We start from the raw sequence: 18,862 nt of genomic DNA on the forward strand, positions 1-18,862 counted from the left end.
AGAGTAACATTAGTGACTTCCTCCTGGGGGATTCCGAGAAGGTCCAAGGCCAGTGAGTCAATGTGGTTCCTCCAACTGCGCCTTGGTCTGCCCCGGGGTCTCCTCCCAGTGGGACGTGCGTCGAGGACCTCCCTAGGGAGGCGCCCGAGAGGCATCCTAACAAGATGCCCGAACCACCTCAGCTGGCTCCTTTCCAGGCGAAGGAGTAGCGGTTCTACTCCGAGTCTCTCTCGTGTGACTGAACTTCTCACCCTATCTCTAAGGGAGATGCCATGCAGCCACCCGTCGAAGAAAACTCATTTCGGCCGCTTGTATTCATACTGATTAAACACACGTCACTGCCAGTACAACATGTCACTGCCAGTACTCATTAAACATGTCACACGCCACTACCAGTATTCAAGAAAAGGACGTCATATTATGTGACGTCTTTTCTTGAATACTGGTAGTGACATCTGTCCTCATCGGTTCTGATTGGCTAAGATTGGCATCTAAAGTTTACAGTGGTGGCTCAATTTGATCAACATGTCTCAAATCATGAATTGTGCACGCATGCAATTCCCATGGAATTGGAATTGGTTGAGGAAGAAATGCCACCCCTTTACAGACTCAGTACACATTGGTCTATTATAGCACCACCAGCAGGCCGTCTCTATGGTCAGAAAAAGCCTTTTGTGGTTTTGCGTTTCCTATACAGTATTGAGCTGCACATGCTACGTGTCATATTGCCTGTATTTATGACTTTACTTTACACTGCAGAGTAATTCTTAATTACTAAAGAGCTCTGTTCTTTCAGTGTATTAACTGGACAAAGCCCTCCATTCAGTCCAGTGTGTTTGCATAACATACAAACAGAGGCATTATGTTCAACATGGCCTTTTATTTATTTCTGTATATCCAGAGTTTTAACTGTTAGGTGTGTGTGTGTGTGTGTGTGTGTGTGTGTGTGTGTGTGTGTGTGTGTGTGTGTGTGTGTGTGTGTGTGTGTGTGTGTGTGTGAGAGAGACTCCGACTCCGAGTGGCCGGTAGAACGGCTGGGTTAATCCCGGGTTCCCCCAGAGTTAGTGTCCTTGAGCAAGCTCTGAACCCCTAATTGCTCCCGATGTGCAGGTTGGTGCCTTGCATGGTTTCCTCCGCCATCTGTGTGTGAATAAACGGTGCATTTATATAGCGCCTTTATCCAAGGCGCTTTACATAGATTGTGCATTACATTCACCCATTCACACACACATTCATACACCAATGGCGGCAGAAACCATGCAAGGCACCAACCAGCACATCAGGAGCAATTAGGGGTTCAGTGTCTTGCTCAAGGACACTTCGACACTAACTCTGGGGGAGCCCGGGTTCGAACTGGCAACCTTGCGGTTACCATCCAGCCACTCTACCCCTGAGTCACCGCCGTGAATGTAATGCATGATCTATATGTAAAGGTGTATGAATGTGTGTGTGTGAATGGGTGAATGTAATGGATCCCCCATGTTCTGAAGATTACACAAATGTATAGTTTTGCTAATCTCCACAAATTTTGAACGAAAGTATATTTAATTACATAGTGGCCCTGACTACCTGTTGAGAACTCTACTCTAGTTTTCGCCGGCTGCTGGGCGTGGCGGCTGCACTAATAACTTTGGGGCAGGCCCGTCTAGAGTTTGAATGAACAGGTATCAGTCAAAAGGGAGACATTGAAGAGGAAGGATGGATGGGGAAGGATGCAAGGATCAACACACAGTATGGAATATCAGAACAGGTTCTGACAGTATACATACGGAGATCTAAGGGTTTGAGGTTTGAGGTCAGATGTGGAGTTGCTGGCCAATATTGATGATCAGGGATCTCCATATATGGGCTTAATTGCGACAGCATATTCATCACATAAATTAATCATATTGTATTTTATGACTACGGTATATGTTTTAATCTTCCATGTCTGTGAGAGTGATAGGATGCAGGTGTGCGCCTGGGGCACACCTGCTGTCACGTAGGGCATTAAGCAACTAGTCGACTAGTTTACTAGTCGACTAATATTTCCCCCCCCCCCCCCCCCCGATTTTGTAGGCCTCAAGATCAGGTAGATTATAGTTATAGTCACCATGTACACAGTTTTTCAATGTACAAATATTTATTTTCCAAAAAAAAAAAAAAAAAAAAAAGTTTATTTTTTTAATTTATTTTATTTTTTACATAATAGGTAGTTAAACAACTAGTCGACTAGTAAACTAGGCAACTAGTCAAAATGACTAGAAGTGAATGCCCTACTGTCACGTTGCCGTTACAGTTAGCACTGTCATCTTACAGACATCGGCTCATGGCATTGTGATGATTGTACCCGTATGAGTAATAACAAATAAACCCTCTTGTTTGTTGATTCTTGTTACAGTATAATATCTCTGGCAGGTGGAAATGTCCAAAAACTGATACTTTTCAGGATTCAATTTAAAAAATAGCAAACGTAGCAGATCTACAAGCTCAAACTGCTACTTTTGGTACTGTATTACAGTACGCTGTATTATATGTTCAAAACTCACATCACTCACATCACAGCTGTCACTCGATCCTGTAGGTTCACACTCTATAACATACGACGAATTAGACCGTTCCTCACCCAGGAATCATCCCAGCTCCTAATCCAGACAACAGTCCTGTCAAAACTTGACTATTGTAGTCATAGCACTTCATAGTATATATGTACAGCATAGTATAGCATATATGTGTAGTTTATATGTATAGTGTCATTATATAGATATGTTCTAGTTATAGTTTATATGTATAGTGTCATTATATAGATATGTTCTAGTCACGTTCTTAGCTTACGCATGTTTCGAGATAAATGCATTTTTTACATATGTGATGTATTCCCATGCTTTTTGTTCTTGCTTATTGTAAATCGCTCTGGATTAAGAGCGTCTGCTAAATGCCTAAATTGTAAAATTGTAAATTGTAAATTGTATGTATTAGAATACCTTGTGTTGTTCTTGCTTACTGTAAATCGCTCTGGATTAAAGGAGAAATCCAGACCAAAACACATGTACCCATTAATCAGCCTATAATCCTGTTCCAACATTGCATGTTGGCCTTGAATTGTTTTATAGATGCCCCGTGTTCTCCATTTTCCCTACCCCTCCCACAGTAATATGCAGCTAGAATGGTATAGAAAGGTAGTTGTCTTCATTCTAATGCGGGTATTTTAGTAGCTCCAAACTTTTTTTTTTTAATCCATTTGAAAATAGCCGATCTACAAGCTCACAATGTGTCGCATCATTCACAACGCACTTGTAGATCTGCTATTTTCAAAGGATTTTCAGGAGCTTCAGCTTCACTGTCACGTGTGTGGAAGCACATTGCCATTAGCATTTTGTTAACAGCTTAATCCCTATATACAGTCATTCTTCATTATCAATTAGTGAAAATAGCACATCTACAACCGATCACAACACATGTCATGCATTGTACATTTTCCCCAAAAAGGTACAAGAGGGTTAACGTGGTTAACATAATTAATTAAAAGTGTGATGTCAGCTTCCCAAAAGGAAATGTATTAAATTCGGTCTGACCAGAAGCAGAGATAACAATGAATGGCAGACTCACATCAGCTATTGAATAAATAGGACTACGCTGCCCTCTGCAGGTCACATCACATATTGCAGGGGGAATATTGAGGTTAGTGACGGCCACCAGCCGGGTGGCATTAGATTAGGTTCCATTTGACCTTGTCCTGAGACAACCACCAGCACCGCTACTAGTAATCAGTGGTGTAATGGTGATTTTGTGTTTGGTACTGCTATTTTCACTAGTTTGGGTCACGGAGAGACTTAAATTGCTCTTTTGGGTCTCGAGCTAAATCGTTTGGGAAACGTTGAAGGCCTGAGTGAGAAACAAGTATGGCGATACTTATTCAAGATTCACAATCTTTTATTTGTTACATCCCATATACAGGTATATGAGAGCAAAACATTCTTGGGTTTTCGACTCATCAACATCATAGCGACAAATATAAAAAAATATCAATAAGTAACAATAGTAATAATAACAGTTAACTAAAATATATACAACAACAATAGCACACCATGTGCCTTTGTTAGGTGCCGTGTGCTACCACAATAGAGAGAGAGAGAGAGAGAGAGAGAGAGTGTGTGTGTGTGTGTGTGTGTGTGTGTGTGTGCGTGCGTGCGTGCGTGCGTGCGTGCGTGCGTGCGTGCGTGCGTGCGTGCGTGCGTATCTGGGTGCCTCACACTCAAGACCATCTTCCTATATTTCCAGTGTAATGTTTTCTATTTACACGCCATGCCTTTTCCCATGGGGCAATGGGGCATGGTATTTTTGTTGATGATACCCGTCACTGGGATTTTGGTCACATGGCACGTTGGAGTGTACTGTACAGTGTACATTACTGTACACTGTACTGTACGTTTATTATTTTAGTTTGGGGACTACTGCTGTCGTGTCGTGTAGGGTTGTGTCGTGTCGTGTCGTGTCGTGTCGTGTCGTGTCGTGTCGTGTCGTGTCGTGTCGGGTCGTGTCATGTGAGAGGAGAGAGAGAGAATGAGAGAGAGAGAGGGGGGGGGGGGTTGAGGAGGTGAAAGAGGGAGGTGGGCATCATTCTCCCATCATGCTTTGCTGTGGGCAGGTTGTGTGGTTAGACCGTTGTCAGAGTGCACTTTAATGTCCATAGAGTCTGTCTTCAGAGGGTCTTTGTCCTCCTTCAACGGTAGCTTCCTGTGACACACACACACACACACACACACACACACACACACACACACACACACACACACACACACACACACACACACACACACACACACACACACACACACACACACACACACACACACACACACACACACACACACACACACACACACACACACACAGCCTGGAATTACAAGACAGTTCAAATCATATTCTCGCTTTCGGGCAGAAAACCTCATATCTCTATGAGTCAACTTGTTATGTTTCTTTCGTAAATGAATGCACTACTTTGTACAGTAGTGACACACAAGAGCAGTGTCTTAACCCTAGAATAATATCAACACCGGACAATTATGTTTGTGACTTTCATAACTAGAGCGGTGCCAATTGGGCACTGGCCTACTTGGAACGATGCAGGTTGGAAATGAATGCCCCACCCAGTTATTGAAGTGTTGTGATGTCACATCCCTGTTTTTTTCTACAGGCGGGTGTTCGGGTGAATTTCACCTAGCGTTAGTGTCTGATAGAGGGTAAAGAACAGGTTCTGACATATATCCATACTAATATTGATGACATCAGGAATCTCTTAATATGGGCTTAATTCCGACAGCAGGTCGCATTTACTATGATATGATCCCTGATTTACTATCATCCCTGATGATGTCATAGTGATGTGACGAGACCTGGGCACAATATATGACGTGACATGACAAATTGCGTGACACAATTGGGGGCTTTACCCATGTATGGGGATTTTACTATCATCGCTGATGATGTCATAGTGATGTCACGAGACGTGGGCACAATATATGATGTGACATGACAAATTGAGTGACAAAGTTTAGTCTGACATTTGGTCGCAACAAAGAAACGTCATAGTAAACGTCATAGGCCTAGGCCTATATAAAGACATGCAGAAGCAAGATTTCATGCCCAAGGCAGAGTTCAGGGAGGATTCTTCACTGGGAACATCAGAGTTTGCAAAATAGAAGCTACCCACTTTTTCAACTGATGTCCAAGGATGAGGAGGCGGTGAACATTTTGAAAGTATTAAAGGGAACATTAATGGAAATTTGACATTGTTGTAAAGCGAGCAAAATGCTGTCAGAATGCGACCCGAGCAAGACCGAGCTGGAGCCCAACTTTGGCCTTTCGGAGCCCCCAAAGGTGAAACCTGGAGCGGCTGTTCATACACTTGGCCCTTCTGAAAACACCCATGAGCTGGAGAAGCATAGCAGACTGGACGATAAAGACAACCTGGCTTCGAACTGTTTCCCAGACGACCCAGAGTTTTCCGATATCGTCCACAGTGCGGAAAAAGCTATCGAGAGCAGAATCTTTCCTGTCAGGATTTACCAGGGTTCCAGTGGGAGCTATTTCGTCAAGGACCCTAATGGGAAAAGCGTTGGTGTTTTCAAACCAAAGTCAGAAGAACCTTACGGTATCCTGAACCCCAAATGGACCAAATTCTTCCAGAAGTTGTGTTTGCCGTGCTGTTTTGGGCGAAGTGGTGTGTTGCCGAACCAGGGCTACCTCTCGGAGGCTGCTGCTTCGCTGGTCGACTCCAAGCTGGGCCTGGGACTGGTGCCCAAAACCAAGGTTGTCCATCTATCCAGCAAGACGTTCCACTACAGTGCTATTGAACGCTTAATGGGCATCATTCCGCCCAAGGTGGGTTCATTTCAACTGTTTGTCGAGGGTTACCATGACGCATGCTATTGGCTGAAACGCTTTGAGGCGGATCCTCCCCCGGAGAGTGTCAGTAAACAGCTGCAGGTGCAGTTCGAGAGGCTTGTCGTGTTGGACTACATTATCAGAAACACAGACCGAGGGTATGACAACTGGCTGATCAAGTACGAGAAGCCGGGAAAAGGGGCAGAGGGAGAGAAAAAGGACAAAGAATGTCCAGAAAACAGTCCAGACTCCTCCTGCATTAAAATAGCAGCCATAGACAACGGCCTTGCGTTCCCCTACAAACACCCTGACGAATGGAGAGCCTACCCTTTCTACTGGGCGTGGCTATCCCATGCCAAAGTGCCGTTCTCCGAGGAGACCAGAGACCTGGTCTTGCCCCGTCTCTCCGACGTCGACTTCGTCCAGCACCTCTGCGAGGACCTCCGCGCAATGTTCAAGGTGGATCAGGGCTTTGACGAGACCATGTTCGAGGGTCAGATGTCCGTCATGAGAGGACAGGTGTTGAACCTGTGCCAGGCGCTCAGGGATGGGAAGAGCCCTGTCCAGCTGGTAGAGATGCCCCCCATGTCGGTGCAGTGCGTCCGCTCTGGAGGAAACGCGGGCAGCCACATCCTCACGCAAACCTTTCACTGCAGGCGGCCCGTCTTTGCCTCCTGCGCCTGGTAGTCAGAACGTTGAGGAGGTGATCCAGAGGGTTGTTCTATCACCGGGAAAGAGGTGGAAAGGGAATTACGAGGGTGTATATGTCTGTCTACTGTCCACGGGACATGTAACACTCAGGATTTGACAGTGTATATTGGGATTTTCAAGTATAGTACCTCTTACATTTAAAGGTTCACCGGTCACTGGACACAAGATGATGTAAAAGTGGCTAACCCAAGAACATCTGGTGTAGGACAGTGGAGGGAGAGCTGAAGACCTTGCTTGCATCACGCCTGCGGTTCTGAAAAAAAGGCTCTGTGGCCCAAAACAGACAGAAGTGGAGATCCTTTGTTGCCCTACATGCCGGGTGGAAGTTTGATGTGCAATAGGCCTATCTGCGCTCAATCCATGGGTCCATTTGGTTCCATTTATACCCTCTCAGACTCAGAGACTTGAAGACACAGCAGTAAAACAGATGGGATTATCTGCAAGAACAGCTCATCTTCATAAACTGATGTAGGAGGGAAATAGAGTATAATAGTAGCACAATAGAATGGGTGTAGAATTCTGACTGTCTTCGATGGGATTAAAAGTGGAGAGTGGAGGCATTATAAGGAGTAAGCTTCGATTTAGGCCTAATGCACCTATTTCACAGTAGGTGTCTCAACGTTCTCGGTTTTGAGTATTCAGAAAATGTAAACAAGGAAGTGAACGTGGTCTTGCCATAGAGTATATAAAAGGATAGAGACTGAACTGGCACGAAGCTCCGCCCCCCCAGCTATTCATGTCAGTGGAACTTGCTCTGTGGCGTTTTGAAGCACCCGGAAGACTGCCGGAAGTACCGCCTCAGGACGTCTACTTCCGCATTTGACCACCAAATTTTGGTGGTCAAATGCGGAAGTGCAACCGAGCGCTCAATGTTAAAGCCCAGCTGCACGGGGTTTCCCGGTCATGAATACACGGGTCCGCCTGTAGTCCCTCCTCCTACCACTAGGGCCCAGAGCTTCAACGTTGAATAGCCTCACTGGCCCCTTGGGTCTTGCGTGCACTTACTTTGACTTCCCAACCAATTGGAGTGCGCACTTCTGGTCTGCAACCAATCATTTGTCTAGGGTTATGCACACCACATTTTGTCGTTTTGAAGTCACTTTCATTGTGTTGCACATTTAGGGAACTAATATTGCCACATTGTTGTGCACATTGAAGTACATACAGTCCATGCATATTTCCCCTGCATATATTTTATATATATTTTTTTAAATATTTCTATTTTCTATTTCTATTTTTTTTCCGTTTCTTTTTTGTTGAACTTAAAAATGTATAAGCCAATGGTGCTCGGAATGATCTTGTCCAACTCTTAATTTCCGATTCCGATTCTGATACCGATATGCAGGCTTTTTTGACCAAAAGTAAACTATATCACATATCTAATAAAAATCACACCCGTGTGAACTGAGTGGTATAAGGTCTTATATAGACTGATCAGCTGTGGTCTGACGTAATGTCTGACGTAATGAAATCACACCCGTGTGAACTGGGTGACCATAGCAACCATGCTCCTTTTTTTTTGTACGGACAGACACGTAAACTAACAAAGCCAGTTGTAGGAGTGGTTTACACCACTCAAAAAATAAAATAGCTACAATCAACATAATATCTAGTTCAGACCTCACAGATGCACAACAGACAGTAAATAAATCACACCCATGTGAAGTGCAGGGCTGCTCTTATCATCATACATCATCTCATTCCGACCAATCAGAATTTGCGTCCTCACCTTCGTCTTCAATGTTTGTGTTTACACAAACACTTAAAGCAGACAGGGCATTAGTCCGTCCTGCGTCCGCATGTCGGACTAGCGTCTGCTCCCGTGCTTGCGGTTATGGTTAGGTTAGGAGATGAGGTGGGTTATGGTTAGGTTAGGAGATGAGGTGGGTTATGGTTAGGTTAGGAGATGAGGTGGGTTGTCATTTGTCGGACCAATGACTAGTCTGAACAACGTACTGCACCCCTGCTCACTTCACACAAGTGTGATATGTTTGAGGGGCGCTCGCCTCTACTATGCCCAGCTTAGTATTATCTTATTATCTGAAGACTAACATTGAATGTCATTGACAATGAATGGCCAGCTTTGAGTGTTTGTGCAAACACAAACATTACCTGAACAACCTAAAACATGAAACTTGGTTGAAAAACAAAAACAAAAACCAAAGTTATAATTTAAAAAAATCACACTTATCATCATACAATCACACTTGTGAGGGGCACTCTTATCATTATACATCAGCCAATCACATTCCGTGCTACAGACACACACACAAAGCTATGCGCCCCTCAAAAAAATGTAAAGATATTCTTTTATATAGTTTTGTGAACGGAAATTCCAGCTTCCTTGTTCAGATTTCGGGAAGTGTAGTTCCAGACTCTATATAGAATTTGCAGATTGTACTAATAGACACCCAAAACACTATCGACACTAGACACTCAAACACACAAAGTCACGTACACACGTTGGAGCGGGATAGCACCGCTCAAAAGGGAACCATAAATGAAGGCATGCACTCACAGGTAGGCCGCTTTGCCCTCCTCCATGTCTTTTCGCTCCTTGGCGCCGGTGGAGGTGTTGTGGGCGCACGGCGTGCTGCAGTGCGTGGTGATGAGCATGAGGAGGCCACACTGGCGCAGGAAGAAGCAGCTGACATCCACCACCACCAGAAGGAGCAGCACGGAGCCCAGGCCCAGGCCCACCAGGACCCCCACACCCAGTCCACCCAACACGGACTCTGCCGACACAGGGGAAACACATAGTGTTGATTTCATGGCCCACCAGGACCCCCACACCCAGTCCACCCAACACGGACTCTGCCGACACAGGGGAAACACATAGTGTTGATTTCATGGTCCACCAGGACCCCAACACCCAGTCCACCCAACACGGACTCTGCCGACACAGGGGAAACACATAGTGTTGATTTCATCGACTAATACTAAATGAAAACTAAGCCATGATGACTAAAGAACTAACTATATTGTCAATTTCATCCGCAAATAATAACTAGACTAAAATGTTAGGAAGGGACTAGTGGAGAAGAGATCCAGTATAAGTAATTTTACACTTGTTTTCATGCTGAAAATAGCAGAGAGTGAAATCAGTCATTACGACGGCATCAAAGCCTGCCAAAATACATTTTTGTTGATTAAATCAACTGTAGATTTAGTCGACTAAAACTAGACTAACACTAAAACATTCCACGTGACTAAAACTAAATGAAAAATGAGACTCAAAATTTGCAGGGGAACACACACGCACGCCACTGTTCATTTCGCCAACTATTTATAAAACTATGACGAGAAATGTTCGGCGACCACCTTTTGTCACTGACGGAAACTAACTAAAAACCAAATAATGAAGCTATGACAGGCCTAACTGAAACTAAGACTAAATGTATCGATAAATTTCGTCAACAAAAAAATGTTAGTGATGGACTAGTGGAGGAAAGTAAAACTAAAAGACAAGTCTTTTCAGGTTTGATTGTGTTGCGCTCTGAAAATAGCAGATACAAGCGCACAATGTTGTGAGCTAAAACTAAAAGTTTTTGAATGATGAAACTAAATGAAAATGTATTCAAAAGACTATATAACAAAAAACTAAATCAAAATGTGCTGTCAAAGAGGCTGACAGAGGCACAACACGCGCACACACGTTTATAGGCCTATTACTTGGTGAGGACATCAATACGCTTTTATATGAAGCACATGTAGGGTGTAGTTGTTTGTTGAAACCCATAATGCCATGTCCAGTAGGTTTAACTGCTGTACACATACAAGAACATGTATGTGTAGTACCTCTGCTTTGTCACAAGATGGAGCACTTCACTAACGTTCCATGCGGTCTTATTGGGATGTCCAAAATGAAACTATACTATTGTATCATAAGCATACTGATTAGTATGTAGCATGATTAGTATGTATGTTTCAGATGCAGCAGCCATAGGGTTTGTTTTCTCAGCGTCAACAGGAGAAAACAGGGTGCACTCATAAAGGACAGCATGGTTTCATAGTTGTTGCCTTAATTTATATGCACCTCTGAATATAAGTATTCGTACTTTCAATTATGTTTAAATATGACACTATTCATTATGAGGTGTACGCTATACAGTATAATTTTTGTTAATAAAAACAAGTGCTTGCAGCAACCTTCTAATCACATCTGTGACCAGATTTGACTGGGGGACTGCCGTCGTGCAGCCTCCAGCTTTTCACCAGAGGAGAACAACGTTTTATTTGTATTCATCCAAGCACAGGTAGACTCTTCGCATAGGCTACTAGAGCATGTCTGAAATATATGCCAGGGCTGAAACCGACATGTAAATATGAAATAAATGCTCAAACATGTAGCTATGACATGTAGGGACCACTGTGGCTCAGGAGGTAGAGCAGGTCGTCCAATGATCCATGGGTCGGCGGTTCGAATCCCGGCTCCTCCTGTCTACATGTCGAAGTGTCCTTGGGCAAGACACTGAACCCCAAATTGCTCCCGATGTGCTGGTTGGTACCTTGCATGGTTTCCGCTGCCATCAGTGTATGAATGTGTGTGTGAATGGGTGAATGTAATGCACAATCTATGTAAAGCACCTTGGATAAAGGTGCTATATAAATGCACCAATTATAAATGCACCAATTAGCTAGGTGTAATTCACAGTGAACCTTTAAAGCCTGTTTTCTCAACTTGTTGTTTCTGTGGGAACGGAAAAATAGGGTACAGAGGATTTAAGACAAGAAACCATTATATAATAAGCCTTTGTCGATCCCCTGGGGGAATCTCACACATGGAGTAGAATTCTTGAGAATGATCATGCAATGCATTGTCTCCAAGACGCTATTTGGACAATGATACAACTGAACTGATGGGAAGAGAAGATAAGACACGGAGAGGAAAAGCGGATTGGAAGAAGAATAATGCAGGTTACAACAGAGGAAAGGAGGGAGGGAGGGAGGGAGGGGGAGAGAGAGAGAGAGAGAGAGAGAGAGAGGGGGAGTGAGTGAGAGAGAGAGAGAGAGAGAGATAACGACAAGTGAATCGGTTGGGTGGGGTGGAGGGGGTTGGGTTGGGTTGGGGGAGGAGATGGGTTTTTTTAAGCTTACAGATTGGATCAATATTTTCTCAACACCACAGGATATATACTGTGGTGGATTTCACCATTTCAAGTTTATCTGAGTTCATCTGCTGTTAAAGCTGCACTTTCAGGGAAAGCAAACACCTCCGTCTCGCCTGAAGCATGTGTGTGTGTGTGTGTGTGTGTGTGTGTGTGTGTGTGTGTGTGTGTGTGTGTGTGTGTGTGTGTGTGTGTGTGTGTGTGTGTGTGTGTGTGTGTGTTAAACGTTTTTGCTAGGCTAAAATCTGTGATCTGATCTGTGATGTAAATATATAGCACACTAAGCACAGTATGTAATATTATAATGTTTTGGTATTATCATTCTAAACAAACTGCTATGCTCCTTCTATTCTTTCTACTACATACAGCTAACCAGATGATGGTTTTCACTGTGTAGAATAGATTGTAGGCCAGTGAAAGTTACCTTGTGGAATATGTGATTGAACCTGACATTTCACACAATACATATTTGACCACATTGATTCCGAGAACAGAATTACGAGGGGGGGCTTTATTCGACAATACATATTTCCCAGTGATGCATACTGCCTATGCCAGGGGTTCTCAACGTTTTTGGCCGGGGACCCCCGGAAATGCTTTGGCAATGTCTCGGGACCCCCGCCCCGCCCCCTCCCGACCCCCAATATAAATTGACTGCTACAATAACCTTAAACCATTTTGGGCGGGAACCCCTTTTGGTGTTTTAAGCATTGTTATAATTCAGCTATTGAAAAATAGCAGATCTACAAGCTCATAGCGCGCCACCGAGTGGCGCGCTACGAGCTTGTAGGTCTGCTATTTTTGAAAAATCGTGAAAAAATCTTTTTTTTTTTAAAATAATTTGGGGACCCCCTAAAATAATTTGGCGACCCCCCGAGGGGTCGCGACCCACGGGTTGAGAACCCCTGGCCTATGCCAACTCCAAACACCCCCAACGACACAATGCCAGCACTATCCCACTGATTCTGAAAGCAGAAGTTACCCCATTCAGGACGGGAACCCCTTTTGGTGTTTTAAGCATATACTTTAGCTATTGAAAAATAGCAGATCTACAAGCTCATAGCGTGGCACTCGGTGCCGCACTATGAGCTTGTAGATCTGCTATTTTTGAAAAATCATGAAAATGTGGCGCAAATCTTTGATTATATCTTTCAGAACGTTTTTAACTCAAATACTTGCTTCTGGGGGGTCCCTGGAACTACATATTTTCAGATAGGGGTCCGCAGGGTTCCGCAGCCAAATACAGATCATTCTGGGGGTCCTTGAGGTGAAATAGTTTGAGCACCACTGACATAGAAACATAGGTTTTTCAGAAAACTGTTTGGGTTTTATTCAGCAATATGAATGTATACGTGTATTACGTGCCCCCACCCCATCCCGCATGGTCAGACCAGGTTGAGTGTTGCGGGCATTACATTGGCTACAGTGCACCGACTCCAAAACATCCCCACAGACATGGGTCACGCCAGCAATATTTGAACCCACTGACTCCAAAAACAAGATTTAAATATAGGAGGGGGGCTTTATTCGGCAACGCAGATTACCCTGCCATGGAATGCAAGACCAGACCAGGTGAGTGCTGCATGCATGAAATTAGCTCCAAACAGCCTCACAGACATGATGCCAACACTGATTCTTAGTTAAATATACATACCAGGATATGTGCAGTATATTTTTTTCCTCACAAACAAAAAGGTAGACTAAGTTTAGTCGTTATGCCAATTAATTCCTCCCCACACACATTTGTGTGTGCATGTGAGGAGCCCCCGCAGGGGGGCCGTAGAGCCTTTGTCCTTCTCCTCCCGCCCAACACTGCCGCCCCCAGCCCGTAGGAATACATGCAGTGACAAATCCCCCTACCCACCCGGCTTCGCTCCCCCAAACACGGGCCAATTCATTGTGTTCGCGTAGACACCCGGCAAATTAGGGATGTTAATAGTTAATCGATTAATCGCCGTTAAGAAATGAGTCGGTTAAATAACTAATCGAAACGTCTCTGCTTTTGCATGTGATGTGACAGACAAGACAGTGCACTTTTCATTTGATTCTACTTAATTCTTCTCATACAAAGATGCCATTGCCTGGCCCTGTATCATCAATGGTCAAATAAATATTTGATTAAGGAATATAATATGCCTTTTGTATTTCTGTATATCAGCAAAGTGTAGATTTTAATGTTAGACATTGAGGGAAATTAAGATTCTCCAAAAAAGAAATTAAAACGCTGCTTATCAACTAACCGGTTAATCAATCGATAAGCTTATCAAAACGTATCAATTATCTATTAATGCATTAATCGATAATTACTATCCCTACAGTGAATTCCAACATACGACCTCTGTGGTGTTATGTACATACGGTATATTATAAATTATATATTATTTTTGACCAAAATCACGGAAAATGCTGCTCATTTAACCCTGATTGGCTGGTGATCTATACTATAGGATCATTAGTACCGTTATTTAATTCACCTGCTAATGGCAACTTGTGGATTGGGAAGCCGTTTCTATGCATCTCACTGACGAGCTCATTACAGCCCGAGTGTCGATTGAACCTTGATTAGATATGAGGTGCTCCTCACCTGATCGATGGTGACTGAATGGACATTCATTGATTGGGGAAGTTAGAGGGTGCTAATGCTTTGTGCGATAAACAGAATCATTAGTGGACGTGATCTTTTTTCCCTGAGAGCTGAATTATAGTCTCCGTAAAGGAGTGAGCGAAAAGGGAAAGTTTGTCTGGAGGAAGTCCATAGACAAGTAAACAATCCACAAATCTTATCTGTTTGCATGCAGACGAACGAACCGAAGCACCGAGAGCCGGCCTGATGGGATTCACTGAAGAAACAAGTTAAAGAAAGTGAAAAAACAATAATTTATAAGAGCAAACAGATTTCAGCCGATCTTTTAAAATAACAGATGCCAGAGGCAATGAATCACATTTTAAGAATCAATCTATACAATCCTTTCTACAAATGCCTAGTTCTCCCACTTTCATGATAAAACTTAATATATAGCAGATCCACAACTTTTTATATCTGAGCATGATACTGATATAAAATATTCGTATCAAACCTTTCCAATGCTACTGTATATGAACACAAATAAATACAAAAGCTATTTTATGAGAGCTTGCTTTGGAACTTTTTTTTCTTTTTGGATAATTTGTACAGCGAGAATGTATGAGGGGGAGGATGATTCATCTAATGGGGAGAGAAAAAAACATCCATTTTGATTTGCTGGCATCATTTCCCGGTAAGTCTCATTCCCAGATGAGAGTGAGTGCCTCTCTGGGTTTCGCATGAAGAGCTTTGATGACATTATTGTTCAGCTTTTACTCTTTAATTTTTATCCCACGATTTTGCAACCCATTTTTCACCCCTGTGTCAATTATATAATGTGATCCTGGGCTCTAGACACCCTCCGCCAACCTAGTCCCCATATACGGGGGACATGGGGAGAGCAACGGACTTGAACTCATGCTTCCTTCATGCCTGAGTGTCCAAGTTGCTCCTTTACACCTGACAGGGGGGAGTTTCCCTGGTTGGACGTAGCGCGTGGCAGGAACACGTTATTCTATGGCCAGGGGGAGGCATTTTAGAGACCAAGATTACTGCATGTTTTTTGTGAGGGTACCTACCCTAGGTGACACGGGGAGAACATGCAAACTCCACACAGAAAGGCCCTTTCGCCAACCCCGCCTCGGGTATGGGTACTGATGACGCTGAGGAGAGAACACGCCGCCAGCACCCACAGCGTCCCGAACGGGAATCAAACCCAGGACCTTCTAGCTGTGAGGCGACAGCACTACCAATTGTGCCACCGTGCCCCCTGGTTGTGCCCCCTTTTTTTGAGGGGTGCTAACCCTATTTCCGGGTTTGTGTAAACACAAACATTGGCTTGTGATTGGCTGATCACCCCATAGCGATGATTTGATTGGCTGAGCAAAGTACATATTGAAGATAAAAGTGAGGGCAGAAAAGTGAAGATGCAAATTGTGATTGGCCAGAATGAGATGATGTATGATGACCCTCACTTCACACGTGTGATCTTTCTTTCTTTCTTTCTTTCTTTCTTTCTATTGTTTTTATGGAGCACGGCCAGGAACAAAAGAGTGATAATTGGCACTCACAGCATCACATTAGTATCACCATGGCAACAGCAAAGTACGTCTGACTTTTGTCAAGCAAATAAGTCAGTGTAAAACTACAGGTTCCCATATGGAGAGGAGAGGAGAGGAGAGGAGAGGAGAGGAGAGGAGAGGAGAGGAGAGGAGAGGAGAGGAGAGGAGAGGAGAGGAGAGGAGAGGAGAGGATTTTTGACCCCGTTCATAGGACAGCCTGTCTGTTAGTAGACAGATGGGAAATGTTGTATATTTGGAGATACTGATTCCAAATGGACCCTTACGGGTCTGTAACTCTGAGGGTGTACACAGGGTCTTGAGTAATGGGGGGTCCTTGGAATTAAAACTTTCAAGCACCCGGAAGTGAGCTTCAATTCCAGCAAAGGGGGGTTGCCTCTTGGTGTTTACCTGTGATGTGTGGCTCCTGAGGCATGAAGAACTGGTAGAAGGTGGGCTCCGACAGGCCCTTGACATTGCGTGCCGTGATCTCCGCCTGGTAGCGCGTGTTCCACTGGAGAGGCTTCAGCGTGGTGAAGTCATTGGAACCCGGCACCAGCTTGGTCATCCACCGGTCCTCTTTATCCTGAGAGAGAGAGAGACACAGAGAGAGAGAGAGAGAGAGAGAGATCCAGAAAACTGTTAATTTCGTTGACTAAAGATATGACAAAAAATGTTCGACGGAAACTAAATAAAAACTAAGCTAAGAAGACAAAAAATGATGACTAAATAAACTGACAATTTTGTCAGCAAATACAAACTAGACAAACATGTTAGGGAGGGACTAGTGGTGAAGAGATCCAGTAGAACTAAATGACAAGTAATTTCACGCTTGGCTGTACGTGGGTGTCACTCAACGGAAATAGCCGACCTACAAGCTCACAACGCGTCTGCGACACGCTGTGAGCTTGTAAACTGGCTATTTTCAGCACACGGTTAAGCAAAATCAGGCATTAGCAACTCCTGCCAAAATACGGTTCAGTCGACTGCATCCACTGCAGATTTTAGTCAACTAAAGCTAGACTGGCCCGGGCCGCTGGTGTAGCGGCCCGGGCACCTAGACTACAATTCAATACACTGACAAAAACTAAATCAAAATAGAAAGACAGGCAGAGAGGGGGGTGGGGCAGAGAGAAGTGAGGAATGCAAAGAGAGATATGTAGGAATGGTAAGGTAAGAGAGAGAGAGAGAGAGAGAGAGAGAGAGAGAGAGAGAGAGAGAGAGAATCAATGATTGGAACGGACCATGCTGTACATTTCATCAGTGTGTGCAAACATCAAAAGAGAGTGGAGGAAGCAGCTAGCCAGCCATGTTTCTATTCAATGAACAGCATCTCATCCTCTGTGTTTAATGTGGAGATCCAGAGAGGAAGCCTTTTGGAATCTGTGACCACAGCTGTGTTTTGGGGATTATTCACACACACATGAACACATCAGTGTTGATTTTGACAGCAAATTCTGATTTAGTTTTAGTCGCTTGTTGAATACAATTCCATTCAGTGTTAGTCATATTTTAGTCGTCTGAAATGTTTTAGTTTGAGTTCTAGTTTTAGTCGACTAAATAGAGTGCCGAAGTCCTGACGTCACTCGCTCATCCCCTGGTTCATGGACGTTTTTCTCAATGGAGAATAACATGGGGTCATCTTAAAATCGTCTCATATAAAATCACTTGTAGAAGGGAGTTCCAACCGCGCCTCTAGCCTATAGCAGGCCAGTCTGGTGCATCTCAGAAGCAGGACAGGTAACATGCGAAAAAGAAGGCACTGGAGCAGCTCAGACAATTTAGGCCCTGTTGATGACCTGACGAAGATGTAACTTAAACATCGAAACGTTGTCACTTTTTATTTGCAGCCTATTATATTAAACTAAGGGCCTAAATTGTCTGAGCTGCTCCAGTGCCTTCTTTTTCGCATAAAATCACTTGTGTTTTAGTTTTACTTGATCTCTTCTCCACTAGTCCCTCCCTAAAATTTTAGTCTAGCTTTTGAGGGTCGCTAGCCCATCCTATGCCCAGCTTTCCGGGTTTGTGTAAACACAAACATTGAAGACAAAAGTGATGATGGAAAAGTGAGGAAGCAAATTCTGATTGGCCAGAATAAGATGATGTATGATGATGTATGATGGTAAGAGCGGTGCTAAAGGTGTAACCTGTCTGATATTTGTATTTTGTTTGTCTCTTAGTGGAGAGTTATTTCTATATTTATGCTCTGTTTTAATGGCTCAACAAATCCTAGCATCACGAAATCAATCGTTGTTTCAACAGGTCACAAATCCAGGGCAGCTACCACGTTTGGGAGCAGGAAACAAAATCAATGTTTTTTGATTCATTTAGGTTACTTGCAGTGAGACCTGTAATTATACTGCCAAAATGACAGAAAAGGAAATGTAACCTCCAAATTGGATTGGCCTTTTGTGCTCTGGCTGGCTTAACTATATTATTCACTTTCCACTGGAACAGTTTTTGACTTTGTTTCAAATATCTGTGTTTAACATTCATCACATTATAATAACTATACTCTACCATACTCGGTAGAGTTGGGAGTTATAACGCATAAG

General features: G+C 43.7%; 2 protein-coding genes across 3 annotated transcripts in view; one reads left to right on the forward strand and one right to left on the reverse strand.

Moving 5' to 3' along the window:
• Positions 1-3,967: 3,967 nt before the first annotated feature.
• Positions 3,968-18,862, reverse strand: part of LOC306916266 (neural cell adhesion molecule 2-like) — a 174,266-nt gene continuing 159,371 nt past the window's right edge. The window contains exons 15-17 of one of the 2 annotated variants that reach the window (XM_079494088.1): positions 16,719-16,893; positions 9,596-9,812; positions 3,968-4,716 (exon numbers count right to left, since the gene is read on the reverse strand). In XM_079494088.1, the coding sequence (XP_079350214.1) occupies positions 4,608-4,716; positions 9,596-9,812; positions 16,719-16,893 (501 nt within the window). In that variant the 3' untranslated portion in view covers positions 3,968-4,607. Of the gene's footprint in view, positions 4,717-7,213; positions 7,345-9,595; positions 9,813-16,718; positions 16,894-18,862 lie in introns of those variants that run through there. The other variant, XM_079494089.1, reaches the window with a different exon arrangement.
• On the forward strand, positions 5,791-7,053 carry LOC306916306 (phosphatidylinositol 4-kinase type 2-beta-like; the record flags this gene model as incomplete). Its single annotated transcript, XM_079494140.1, has 1 exon — positions 5,791-7,053. One exon carries the CDS (start codon positions 5,791-5,793, stop codon positions 7,051-7,053), a length of 1,263 nt encoding a protein of 420 aa, XP_079350266.1.

This window comes from Electrona antarctica, assembly GCF_951216825.1.
Source record: "Electrona antarctica genome assembly, chromosome: 23".
NCBI lineage: Eukaryota > Metazoa > Chordata > Actinopteri > Myctophiformes > Myctophidae > Electrona > Electrona antarctica.